This window comes from Oreochromis aureus, linkage group 9, assembly GCF_013358895.1.
Source record: "Oreochromis aureus strain Israel breed Guangdong linkage group 9, ZZ_aureus, whole genome shotgun sequence".
In the NCBI taxonomy this organism is placed as follows: Eukaryota; Metazoa; Chordata; class Actinopteri; order Cichliformes; family Cichlidae; genus Oreochromis; species Oreochromis aureus.
Window position 1 is genome coordinate 9,368,508 of NC_052950.1, and position 14,073 is coordinate 9,382,580.

Genomic DNA, 14,073 nt, shown 5'->3' on the forward strand with positions numbered 1-14,073 from the left:
CAAAGACATGCAGCTTGTGGGGATAGGTTAATTGGATAATCCAAATTGCCACTAGGTGTAAATGTGCGAGTGAATGTGAGTGCGAATGGTTGTCTGTCCCTGTGTGTTAGCCCTGCGACAGACTGGCGACCTGTCCAGGGCGTGCACTCCTCTCTCGCCCTATGACAGCTGGGATAGGCTCCAGCGCCCCCCGCGACCCTGAAAAGGATAAGCGGAAGCGAATGGATGGATCAGACAACTTTCAGCACATGAAACCACCTCACCTCACATAAATCAAAGAAATATTTAGACCTATAATTCTCCTGGTTAGAGAAACTGCACAATGCTGTTTGTCAAAATAACATTGCAATATCTAAATGTTTTCTGTCCATTATTTTTAAAAAATGTAATAAATAACTGCTGCTAACAATAAAACTTTTCTTTAATCAAGAAATTCCAATACATTTAAATTTTAACATTAATGTTTCTAAACTTGTACTTTGCCCTGTGCCTTGAGACAATGGAGGTGGCGTTTCATAGAGATAGGGGCGATCGTGGCTCAAGAGTTGGGAGTTCGCCTTGTAATCAGAAGGTTGCCGGTTCGAGCCCCGGCTTGGACAGTCTCGGTTGTTGTGTCCTTGGGCAAGACACTTCACCCGTTGCCTACTGGTGGTGGTCAGAGGGCCCGGTGGCGCCAGTGTCCGGCAGCCTCGCCTCTGTCAGTGCGCCCCAGGGTGGCTGTGGCTACAACGTAGCTTGCCATCACCTGTGTGTGAATGGGTGTGTGAATGGGTGGATGTCTGGATATGTAAAGCGCTTTGGGGTCCTTAGGGACTATTAAAGCGCTATATAAATACAGGCCATTTACCATAATAACGGTCTTCAGTCACCCATTACGCAGCTGAGGTGAATGTCAGCAAACTGACATTTGCAAAGGAAAGCCTGTGGAAAAGCCACAGCACCTTATAAAGTCAGACCCCTCGAGTGCTAGGCTGTGCCGGAATAAAATGACTTCCATATGGGCGCTGCAAGTATTTACTGTTTGGACAGCATACGTACAGTGATCAAGGGAGTCCCTCCATAATAAAGCTGCATATTAAAAAGGTGGTGGGGGGTTTACAGATGCAAAGAAAAAATAATGGTTGGGACAGATTTGTTGCTGAACCTTTGCAATTATATTATGACCTGTATGAAAAGTTCACATCTGATGCGGTGAAGGCTTTAAATGTGAGGACACAGGAAACACACATGCTTTCAATATATCACTCCGTGTTTAATTGTATGTGAATTAAATATTTCTGATAAACATTTTTGCTATAGTATGTGTAACAATATCTACAGCATACATTTCAGATATGATTACTCAGTGAATAAACCCTTTAAATCAGGGACATTACTGATTATGTCAATTTTTTATAGTGCAACTACAAGTGTATATTTGAACTAAATTTCCATATCAGTTCATGTAATATAACAAAAACACATCTCCTTCAATCTATTCCAAGCAACCACATATACACAGAAGTGTTTTTAAAACATTAGTTCCATCAGGGGGATGTAGTGGATATGTCACATGTTGTACACAAACCTATAAAGCTATTCCAACATATAAAAAAGGAGCCGAGTGGAAATATTCAAGGCACTTAGAATTATACAACAAATGAATTTACAGACAAAGAACTAAATACAAGTTAATCAAGCTGCGACATTTCAGATACAGTTGGGAACCAGGACAGATTAGGTGAGCTAAAAGGCATATTTCTGTGTTATAATAGTAAAAACAATATCCTAGCAAACATTGCGTGTTGCCATTCATCCATAAAGTGCATCACATGACCTGTTCCAGGCCTTGTTTGAGACAAGTCAACATCCCCCGTAGCCATTATATACTTCATAGTCATCATGAAAGAGTGAAAACAACAGCTGCTCAGCACACTCGACCACATGTGAAACGTCTGCCTCTCAAGTGTTCTTAAGTGTAAAAATATGGCTTTAGTGGATGATTTAATGAATAACAGTCTTGATGCAGATAAAGAGCCAACAAGGCTAAACTGTGAGTTTATTAGTTGCCTGTGGCATTCACTTCTTCCTCAAATACCAGCCCGATTTTTTTGCATCCTAACAAGCTTTGAAGGCTTTAAACGATGACTATGCTGGTCTTCTTTTCCCTCTTTTTCCAGCCCATCAGGTCTTAAACATTGGGATTTTTCAGGGAAAAAGAATAGCACCACTGTATACTTGAGGAGCTGTCACCTCTTTGTGTCTTTCACCCGTGTCTCACTTGGTCGATAGTTTTATCAGCTGGGATTTTGAGACATCTCAAATAAAAAATTCTGTCGCGGTCTCCTAGGATGCCCCAAAACATGACTAACATGTAACTATTGCTGCAACAACAATGCCAGTAGAAAAACCCCCAATCAACAATGTCCTATGTGGATCATCAAAATACGAAGAAGTGGCTGTTAGATCTCAAATCTGATATCTTAAAATCCACAGCAGATAAAACCAAATCCTCATTCCTACATATGTGAGCAAAAATGCCATTCTTGTCCTTTAATCACACCATATTAGGCCCTGAAAAATATGGAAATCCAGAAGAGGTGCCAGGAGAGGTCTGGTGTAAAGATTTGTGAAATGACCTTCACCTGGGAAAATTAATGCCTTGAAATGTTTATGCATATATGCTGGAATGTCTCAGGGTAATGAGACGATTAGTATACATGGTGCCCTGTACATTCCTTGGCTTTGACACAGTATGGTATGGACTAAATGCCCCCATCAGGACATGATTTATGACACATGGCACAAAAACAGGCTGGAATGTAGCTTTTAGATGCACCTGAAAGTGGAGACACAATGACAACTTTCAAGACGGGAGGACCGTCTACTACAATAACAGTAAATGGCAGTACATTGCAATGAGATGAAGTACCTGCAGACCAAACGTTACCAATCCTCTGTCAAACACCTGTTACCTGCTTATCCTGAGTCAGACTTTTGTTTGAACAGCCACACGGGGGGGTCGTTTCCCCGGTTTACAAAGAGGGCCTCTCATAACAACTAAGATGCCATAAGGCAAAGGACTGCAGTGAAAACTATTGAGATTATAATTCAGATTTCATATAGATTGTCACAATTGTGAAACTCGCCCTTTTCTCCTTTTTCTTTTTTTGGTCAAAAATTCAGACTTTGGCTTTGGGCCTGCAGGCTCTAACTGATGAGGTCTTGTGGATACACACTGGGTTCAAAAGTGAATTATCAGGACCAAGAAATCCAAACACACTGTCAGACAGACCCATTTAGTCCAAAGTCCCAACAAGGTCTTCAACATCTTCTGTAGGTGCCGGGTAAAATTTCCCATGGTTTGTTGCTTTTAGTATACAACCATTCTCTTTAAGTCCAGATATTGAGGGAAATGCTGTATCATCCAACTCCATGACTGGACGATGAAACATCACTTACACTCTGACAGGTAGTAAGATGAGATGTGAAAGGAGGTGGGAAAGGCAAGTACAAATAAGAACACAAAAAAAGCTTAAAAAACCCCCCAAACAAACCCCCAAAAAACATGTGGACTAGTGCTGCAGTGAGGAGGTGGAAAAGAAGGCAGGGAGAACTGAAAGAGGTGGCGAGGAAGACCGGGGTTTATTGTTAGTGTTCTGAGTTCTTGTGGTAGAGCTGAGTGACCTGGATGACGGGAGGAGAGACGCTGAGCGACGGACCGCACCAACAGGCAGAGGATCGCACAGGCTGGACCTCACACCTGCCACTGGAGAGAGGGAAGTCAGAGCAGAAGAAATACACTGAGCATGTGACTGAAGGTAACGGGATGAGAGAACATCAGGCAACACAAAGACAGATAGACAGAGATCCAAAGAGGAAATGTAGATGCGAGAGACTAGAATAGCTCAAAGTGTGAGGCATTGATGTGGGGAGACCAAGACATCAAGTTATTGATGCCGCAGCACAAGAATATTGCACGTACAGGTCCCCTGAGAACACAGCGAGACAGGCTTTCTATCCAACTCTATATAGCATCTGTTAAAACACAAGTGATAACAGAGAAGGGCATCAGGACTGTTTACATCCTGTCTACATCCTCAAACATAACGTGCACTCAAAGCACTATATACACTAGTATTTTTATAGAAGCTGTCAATCCAACAGACGAGAATAGGAAGAAAGAAAAACCTGCACTCCCTCAAATTCAAACACCTACAATGGTCATGTAATGAACATACATCACCACGTGAAAAAGAGGCACAAACACCATTTGTTAGTCATATGTGATGCAGGAGTGCAGTGCAGCACAGACAGAAGAGAGGACAGGACGTTGGAGTACAACAAATACACACCACAGCTGGGGCAAACTCAATTTCAGGTCACTTGCTTTAAAACTAGACTATTTTTAAACACATCCTTTCACTCATGTAGTCGTCCCTTACAAAAAAAAAATCTATTTTCTGACAGTGTTAAATCGATATGTGGTTTGTTAAGACTGGACTTTGATCAGGAGACATTTTCCTGAACTAGTTGTACTGAAAGTGAAATCACCCCAACCCGGAGAAACATCCCGACTCTGAGCACTTTAAAGACAGGTTTGTTTATTTTTCAAATAAATCTTAATACAGCACTTACATGTAATGTGTGCAGCCCCGGGGAACACGGGAATTAAACTGCGCATTTACCATGTGAGTGCTGCATTTAGACCGACTTGAAAGCAATCCGAACCCATCCTTAAACACGCCAACATCATTAAACATGACATCTTTACTGTGCAGTTAGCAGTGGGATGCATGTTATTGGCAAGAAGAACAGAGTGGGGGGAGGAAACAGTATGCCACAGTGTTAGACTGCTGAGCTGCAATTGAAAGTACCTCACATGTTATGGGGCTCTTTTTTTCACATTGGGGCAGCACTGCTGTGAAATATGAGAGTGAAAAACAAGTGAAAACATTTTTTAAAAAAAGAAGAGAAGGTGGAACAATGTTTAGAATATTAATGTTAATTATCTTCTCCTTAAAGCAGAAACATGTTCACAGACATACATACGCGATTTTTTTTTTTTTTTTTTAAAACACAACTACATTTACACACCAATGTGTGCCGTCTTTATGGCTCTCATGTGGGTCTGAAACTCATCACTGAAACTTTGGCATTTGTATTTTTTGATTTCAAAATACCAAAAACATAACAGCAGCCAGTGTTTGGTAAATAAGGTCCAGTCCTGGAATAAAAAACAACATCTGGGCAGCGATGAGAACCACAGTTCAAACCCACAACACCCATTGTAGTGAGAAAACAGTGCAAACACCAGAGGAGATTTCAGTATTCATTCCCAGCAACTGAACAACTTCCTTTCTGCATGATGTTGATTTTTATTTTTCGCATTTCTTCAGAAGTGTAAACGTCATCCTACTCCTTTTCGAGCATAAACATTGTGTAGATTTAGAGATATTCATGACAACTTGATGTCTTTACTTTATGTTTTTTGGTCTATTTACATGTTCAAAATGAAACTATTCTACTCGCAGTACAGCACATTTTTAAAATTCTGATATTAAAACGGTTTTCTACTTGCTTAAAAATGTGAAAACCTTTTCCATGAGGAGGAAAGATACACTGAACCTTGCACTCCGTGAGTCTTACTCCTACGAGATCAGTAAATACTGTCATTTAATTAAATTAGATTGTAGAGGATGAAGTAAGAGAGGTGCACACTCTTCAGGGCCTATAAATCAAGTTCTCTGCTGTGCAAACCGTTTTCACCCTAATCAGTCGCAGAAAACTGCACGTCCTCAGATAAGACAAACCCTTTATTTCCCACTGCTTTACTTCTTGGTAAATGGTCACATTTTAGTAATGAGCCTTTGGGATTTTCAGTCCTTTCCAGTTTACTACATTAACTGCAGTTGTAAATCCAACACATCATTCATTCATTTGACTTTAAGGCTTCCAGCAGTTTATGAGCCGTGATGCCTTTAACTTTCCTGACGGTCTTATGCAGGGTTTTATTAACTCCAGATTATCACGAAAGACAAAAAGCATGCAAGTTTTGTGCAAGACGGACAAAATCAAATGGACTGAAATGCCTTGCAAGAAAGCCTGTTAACCTTACGAGAATGCTCCTTAAGGTGTTTTAAATTCACAACTGAACCTTGCCCCTCGACCTTTGAGCCACTTTTAAAATAAATGGAAAATCTGCTTTAACTTCGATGTTGTGGCTGCATAAACAGACATAATTCTGTGGAAATCACATGAACTTTGGTTGGTGTCAGGAGCACATTAGAGGAGTAGTAGATCAAACCTACTCCTTGTTTTATCGTTGCCATTTGTGGTTTATGTGAGCATCTCTTACCCGGTGTCTTCAGGGATGTCCTGATCGGCCTCTGCAGCAGATGACTCCACATCTGCATCTGCACTGCTCTCACTGCCCTGAGCTGACAGCCGACATGGAGACTCTGGACTAACACACTCATTGCTGCAACAGAGGTTCACACACACACCCAAAAGGTCATCGTCCTGTCACTGGTGAGCCTTTTGTGAATCTCTCTAAGGATGCATACGGTTGTGTTTATCTACTGACTTGATATGCTTTTCCAATAGTAGAATGGCTTGCTCCCTCTCCTCCAGCCTCCTCTTTAGGGAGGCAATCTCCTTTTGCTTCTCTAGCAGCTCCTTCTGAAGACGATAGTTGCTCTCCTCCAGAGTCTCACAGAACGCCTAGAAGGAGGGGGAAAACAAGGAGCAGTGAATATTTACATCTTTACATGGTCAAAATACCATATAGATAATAACAATGGGGGTTTCTTCAGAGGTTTGTGAATTTAAAAGGCCCAGCGGGCTGTGAGGTCTGTGCCAAAAGCGTCAGCATGCATTTGATGCAAATGGAGAATTTTGTGTTACGTTACTGATCCTCGTCCCATTTTGTAGCCAGCATCCTTCCAGTTTCACGTATTGGCTAACAGAGTGACATTTGCATCGGTAATTTACTGACCTCTGAAGCAGAATATTTCAACCCCCATATTTAACAGTGGACAGCACATTATTTTCATCAAATGCAGCTTTGTTTGGTGGCCAAAGAGCTCAGTTTGAACCTCATCTGTCCACAGCAGTTGTTTCCAAAACAACTGATTTATCCAGATGTTCTCGAACTTCCAAGGCAGGACCAGGATATTTGGGCAGGAATTCATTTTTCAATTTTGAGACTTGAACGTTTTTTTTTTTTTTTTTTTTAAATAATGTGAAGATATATACCATCTTGGTTTAGTTGCTTGACCTCTCACTGCACTGTCTTTTGTGATGAGATTAAGGGCTACCTTTTGATAACTTTCCATTTAGGCTCTCTTTGCTGCATAGTCCAACAACGGTGCTAAATCTGTTAGCTTCTTTCAGGTTCTTTCATATGAGATTTTGAGATGCCAGATAGTTTTCCTTAACATATTCCTTAATGGCAGGGATAAACAAATTTCAAAACAGCTTTAAAACTAAGAATGCACTGATTCAAATGGTGAAATCACGACTTGCGGCTGATTTTTGTGGCCTGGGAGGAATAACGTCCTTCTAAATTTGAATAACATCAGAGATAATGATTAACTTAAAAGGCAGAGGACAGCTACATGTCCTGTGTCTATCCTAGGGCAGGATGATGATGTTGTGGAGGAGTAGAAGTACCTGATGCTCAAAAGCTTCAGCATCCAACTTACACATACTGTAAATGCACACTCACCCTGCTCTCCTCCAGACTGTCAAAAGGCCCAGGTGGATCATCGAGACACAGAAACTCTCTCACTTGCAGGCTGTCAAGAACAATAAATGATGTAAGATTAGAGTGTTTGTGTTTATAAAACAGGTCAGCTCACACTGATATCAGTTATCTTTTTGGCTATGCATGTATTTTCCACATAGCTCTGATGCAGCCAACACAAACTAAGAGTTACGGCAAGTTTTGTCTGCAATAATGACGCGGAACGACATAAAATATGGCCCAGTAACATTTTTATTATTAAACACAATAGGCTCATACCAGTTGGCGATGTCCTTGTGTGCAACCAAGTTTTGCAAAAAAGCTTGCAGTCCTAGCTGTCTGTCTTCCAGGAAGTTGCTGTCATAGTTGTCTTTGAACCAGCGCTTAGGAGGCAGTGAGAGGCGGAAGCCTGGAAACATCTCCTTCAGCTGGAACAAATACACACAGACACATACAGTGTCACATGATTGCCCTTACATTCAGCTACAGGCTGTAAGGGCAAGGACAGTCATGTAAGGGCCGTGTAGACATAATGCAGAGATAAAAGTAATTAAGTTCATGGCGGGCCAAGAAAAACGGTTCCACCCCACGAAGCAAACACACTCTTCGTCTGCATTTTGTGCTCGGATCAAACCTGCATCGAAACAAAAGAGCACAGGTCTGCTACTTTCTAATCTATATACCTTACTAAATAACCACCTCACAGAAGTGTCATAATCAAAAATGTCTTTCGTAATAAAAATGTTAAGTCTGTCATCAGATTGTCACATTTTTATTTCACGTGCATTCACGATACAACCATAGATCCCAAAACACTTAAAAAAGTTTCCAAGATGAGCTTTAAATCTCATGAGCTTTTTTAATCACACAGGTGAAAGTCCAGATTTGTGTTCTCTGCTATGCTGGTGTCATATTACAGACTTTATAGCATTTTTGGTGCAACTACACATTTCTTAATGTGATAAAAAAGAAAAAAAAAAACACTGTGTTAAATCAAACATAAATTCTTTCTTGTAAATTGTGCAGTGAACTCAGCTTCAGTTGCAGCAGAAATGCTTTCCTCAAAAACTGTTCCCACGGTCACGGGTAGTGAGACGTACATTACCTCTATTAATAAACCTATTACTCCAGCTTCATTCTGAGCTTAAGCTTTGATAGGATATATTCAAAGTGTTTACATGTAAAAACCAGACTGCTTGTAAAATTTTCATAGCTGCTTAGTGAGTAGGAGGCTGGAAGAGTTTTACATGAAAACTTGTTGTGTGAGGTTTAATGTAGCCTGGACACAATAGGTATGTACTCAAGTGTGACTGTCTGAAACATTAGTATACAAATAGAAAGCACGTGCTTATGCAAGGTGTTTCCCCATACATGTTGCCATGTTGGTATTTCTGAGCTCCTCACTGTCACCAAGAACTAGGACTGCCTACTTTCTCTGGAGCATAGAACGGTTTCTATAAAAGGTTCTGCCTATCGATTTCAAGAAAAATGAACATGTTGCCAAATGTTTCTGCTGAACAAACATACAAACTCACTGTGCTAAAGTCCCTCTGTTGAAGTTAAAGAGTTAAAGCTTATCATGTCTACTTCCCTCTATGCTAGTCTGCATTCAACATTTAGGATAGGTCTATGATATTTTGACTCTATGTAGGGAGGTTTAGGAGACATTGTGTTAATATGTGGCCCCAGTGTCAATTTACTCAGAGGGAGGTGGCCTGGGGTGTGTAAACATGTATGCAAACCTGTCTGCTTTCACTAAGCGATTAAACTTCACAGTGAAGCGATGCTCACTGAGGTCTGAACCTCAAAATAATGTTTGTGATGAACCACCCTGTACAGAGGCAGTGTTCTGTTATACAAACCTTACTATACAGATCATGCTAGGTATTTCTGCCTTGTATTTGCTGGTCCCTCCCAAGCGTTCACTCATGGCAGCCAAGTACTCTCATCCCTGTAACATTTTCAAGGTAGAGCTAAAAAATTTAATACTAACAGAATAACCAAAACAAACTTCATACTGACAGATTTCCAAACTGTGATCAGTCTCATTGATACAAACGTGTTCTCAATGAGACCTCCACTGATGATTACTGTGAACTGCTTTTAATAGGCTTAAATTCTTCCAAACCTTACACCTTTTACATGATTTCTACATCCATATAGTATTATCATATAACAGTATTTCTCCTCTGTTATCTGTGATTATATACTCTGAAAACCACAAGAGACCAGAGCTCCTAGTTGGCACGGGCCCGCTGGCTGTTTGGGAACAGTAGGCTTCTTTGTGTAGCTCTAATCATGTTCACTGAGCTTTCAAAAACTAAAGAAAGCTTGCTGAAAGCAGAGGGATTGATAGTCGAAGCCGGTGGCTTCAGATGTGGCAGGATTATAATAAGGTTTACCCTCATGTAGTTTTCCATGGCTCATTTAACCCATGCACAGACAACACACCCAAACACACCTTGTCATTGAGTCTGGAGAAGTCAGTGTATCTTCTGAAAACAACCCAGCTCTCATCCAGAGTCTTTCTCACCAGGATCTTATACACCTGCAGCAGAGAAAGCCGATTTTAATAACTGCTCACCATGTTTGCTTTAGTGTTTAGTCACTAATAAATGCAAACTAAATGTAGCAGACAGACAGCGGTTGCCATGCTAACTAATTCTCTGGATTCCTACCGTGAACTTGGCCCTCTCCTCCATGACCTCATACCCCAGCACAGTGGGGGTGATAGGCCTCTCCTCAACTTGCTGGCTCCCAGCAGGATCCGATATAGATCGCGGACAGCTCGAGTATTCGACAGACGGCTCCAGAGTCCCGTTCAACTTGGCCCGTGTCACAGGGCTTTGAAGGGGTGGGGGCGTTCGGCTGCGGCCACCCCTGTCCGCACAGCGAGACTGACGTTGGGAATCTAATTCTCTGCATCCGACTCCCCCATGTTCCTCCCCAGCCATCCTGGCGATTGAAGACGAAGACTCTGAGCTGCTGGAGACGCTTCCCAGAGATGAAGCTCGCTGCGCTCGTCTCAGCTTGTTGCTACCACGTGACAAGGCTCTGTCCATGGGCACAGGAACAGGCACAAAAGGTGATGCCATCTTCCTGAGTTGTGTGCTCCTGCCACACCACCATAGAAGTCACTAAAGCTTTTCACACCAAGCTTGTCTTGGTACAGTAGTGTTGTGTGAGGATGAAGTCTAGCAGCAATGCTGAGTCTGAAGGGCTGACATTGAAGACTCTATAGAAAAACAACAACAACAACAAGAGTTATTAGGTGTAACACTATATGGAGGATCATTACACTGCCTCTAGGTTTTAAATACAGATTATTTAATCTACTTAATTCACCCTGAGTCTACATAAATGTGGCACAATCTGTCAAGTACCTCACAATACCAGGGCACATGAATTATTGACATGAGCCCCAAATGATTTATAATTTATGAATTTGTGTATTATGTGGAAAATTCATTATGTTAAAAGCCTGTAAAGACTAGATTCGTATGTCAACTTGATCCTAAAAGAGAAACGAGAAGAGAAAAAAAAGTGAGAGGCTAGAGAAATCAGCAGCTACCTGTCTATTTTGTTCATGTTAATTCAGCTTCAGTGCTGCTCTGAGAAACCAGTCAGTCCACTCCATAGGACGACAAATGAACAGCGTTTGAGAATACTACTGACGTACTCGTAATGGGAATATACGCTGTAAAAATATAGCGATTATAAATAAAATCTGGCAGGCAAAAGTGGGGAAAAACAACTCAGCAGCAGAAAGAGGATGAAAGGATAGATGTAAGAAGTAAACACAATGAGACATGTCATTTATGGCTCTCACTGATTGACTAGGTCCTGCTGCTATTTTGGTGAAACACGGCGAAAACGCTGGGACCGCAGCCAGCGTTACAACAAAACACGGGCTTCCTAATGTAATTGCTCTGCTTCGTAAACATAAATGCCATTTTTAGACCAAGTCGCCAACGAGATAGCTACCCTCTATGTTATTTTAGCAAGCAAGCTAACCGCATTCACGACGTCCTTTCTGAGCTCTGAGAACTTCATTAACAAAACATGGTCGTGTAATAGTGTTAACCCGCCTTTCAATTTAGGGAACTACTATCAGAAAACCACATGAGTACAGTTTATAAAACGTTACCTTTCTCACCGTCACAGTTAGCTACACTTTAACAATAGCTAACACTAGTTAGTTTCACTACAATACGAAGTACGCTAACAAAAATTTTACTGATGTTTACAATAACAATTAAATGCCGAATGCAGCAAGAATTCCCAATACTTTATCAGATATCTGTTTTTTATCTCCTGGTAGCATTTTTCCCAATAATAAACAAACCAACAGTTAAACAGCCCGGTTTTAAACAGTGTTTGGTGCGTCCCCCATCCCACTGAAAGAACCGGGCATGTATCACATTACATTCAGGTTAGCTAGCGAGCTAAGACGGAGAGCATGTGTGAGCAAAGCTAAGATGACCCTGAATGAAAAGATCTTTCCCTTACCGTAGGAGTCCAGATATCCTTCTCTGTCCGAAAATATGTTTACTACAGACATAGAGCCCAATGTGTAGTTGCCCCGTTGCTGTTTACCCGCTGCCGTATCTCCTCCCTCTGTCTTTTCATGTTAGCATGCTGGAACTCTGACCACAATGACGGCAGTACCTTTGGATAACCAGTAGAGTGCGCAGTAACACGCTTAATACTACATAGAAAATGTAATTCATCAGCAAAAAAGTAGAGACAAGACACAAAGGGATTTGAAACAGGTATTATCAGAAAACACACACAGACACACACACACTGTGCAAAAGTTTTAGGCAGGTAAGAAAAATGCTGTAAACAAGGATTGCTTTGTGTTAATCATTTATTTTCATGAATCAACAAAATGCAGTGAATGAACACACGAGAAATCTAAATCAACTCAATATTTGGTGTGACCAACCTTTGCATTCAAAACAGCATCAGTTCTTCTAGGTACACTTGCACACATTTTTTGAAGGAACTCGGCTGGTAGGTTGTTCCAAACGTCCTGGAGAACTAACCACAGATCTTGATGTAGGCTTCCTCACATCCTTCTGTCTCTTCATGTAATCCCAGACACACTTGATGATGTTGAGATCAGGGCTCTGTGGGGGCCATACCAGTACTTGTTCTTCTTCTTTACACTGAGGATAGTTCTTAATGGCTTTGGCTGTATGTTAGGGTCGTTGTCCTGCTGCAGAGTACATTTTGGGCCAATAAACAATCATTTATATTTCTGAAAGCATTCTCTTTCTCTCTCTCTCTCTCTCTCCCTCCGTGCGGGTGTGTGTGTGTATAATTTAAACCTGTGAGGAATCATTCCATAGAAGTACCTGATTCCTGGAACAAGCTGAATGACCACATGGCTGGTTTTTCAATGTCATTGAACTTGCCACATAGATTGACACAGAGAATGAACTCTCCAAGTCCACTTTGACTTATCATGTAGCAAAATCACACACACACACACACACACACACACACACACACACACACACACACACACACACACACACACACACACACACACACACACACACACACACACACACACACACACAAATATATTTTTCTAAAGCTTGCACCATAACAGATTATGCTATGCAAATCAGTGTGGTTGGTTATGGGTAAGGACGTCTATAAATTCTGAAATAAATAAGAGAACTGTGGTGAATAACCGCAAAGACATTTTGCACTTTGTCATTTTTGTCATCATGTAGTAGACTGAGAAAAAAAAAACGTGTGCAAATATGGTTTAGAATCAAACATCAAACATTATCCAAATATTTTCAGTGTAAATGGACAAAAGAGTCCTTTCAAATGACATCTATTGGAGCGCTTCCAGTCTTTCTGTTTTTTTGGATTAGTCATCCTGTGATTAATTTAAACAAGGAAAATATTAAAGACCTTCCCTTTCAGTGGAAAGTGATCTCTTTGTATGACTGGTCATAACGCACCTACCCACCAGACATACTTCTGCATGTGAAAAATGTGACTCATTTGCACAGTATCTCAAACACACCTCACATATAAACATTGTAAACAAAGAACATTTGTATGCAGCTGCTTCTAAAGATTATTAAATAGACTATCAACTATTACTTGCACTCTTCTTCTTAGCATCCATTTATCCATCCATCCCTTTTCTGTATGAGTTTTTTCTTTTCAGGGTAACTTGAGGAAACGGGTCCAAGACACACCCATTGGCGCTAGATGTGCACCCACCAGGGTGGGTGCATGTTTCACTAATGGGTGTGAACTCTCAATTATTTCTCATGCTGAAGCCACCTACATGAGCCTGGGCGTGTCAGAGATGGCTT

At 41.1% G+C, this 14,073-nt stretch overlaps 1 protein-coding gene across 7 annotated transcripts; it reads right to left on the minus strand.

Annotated features, from left to right (window-relative positions):
- Nucleotides 1-1,231: 1,231 nt before the first annotated feature.
- snx16 (sorting nexin 16) lies at nucleotides 1,232-12,371 on the minus strand. Of its 7 annotated transcripts, none has more exons than XM_039617588.1 (9): nucleotides 12,236-12,371; nucleotides 10,405-10,961; nucleotides 10,188-10,274; nucleotides 8,006-8,154; nucleotides 7,709-7,778; nucleotides 6,566-6,702; nucleotides 6,338-6,460; nucleotides 4,862-4,897; nucleotides 1,232-3,748 (listed from the first exon to the last, which is right to left on the minus strand). In XM_039617588.1, the coding sequence occupies exons 2-8, from the start codon at nucleotides 10,819-10,821 to the stop codon at nucleotides 4,882-4,884; spliced, it is 999 nt and encodes a 332-aa protein (XP_039473522.1). In that variant the 5' UTR covers nucleotides 10,822-10,961; nucleotides 12,236-12,371; the 3' UTR covers nucleotides 1,232-3,748; nucleotides 4,862-4,881. The 7 variants fall into 7 exon arrangements, with proteins under 7 accessions (XP_039473522.1, XP_039473521.1, XP_031584242.1 ...); XM_039617587.1 differs by having other exon boundaries at nucleotides 4,857-4,897; XM_031728382.2 differs by having other exon boundaries at nucleotides 4,862-4,900.
- Nucleotides 12,372-14,073: the final 1,702 nt, after the last annotated feature.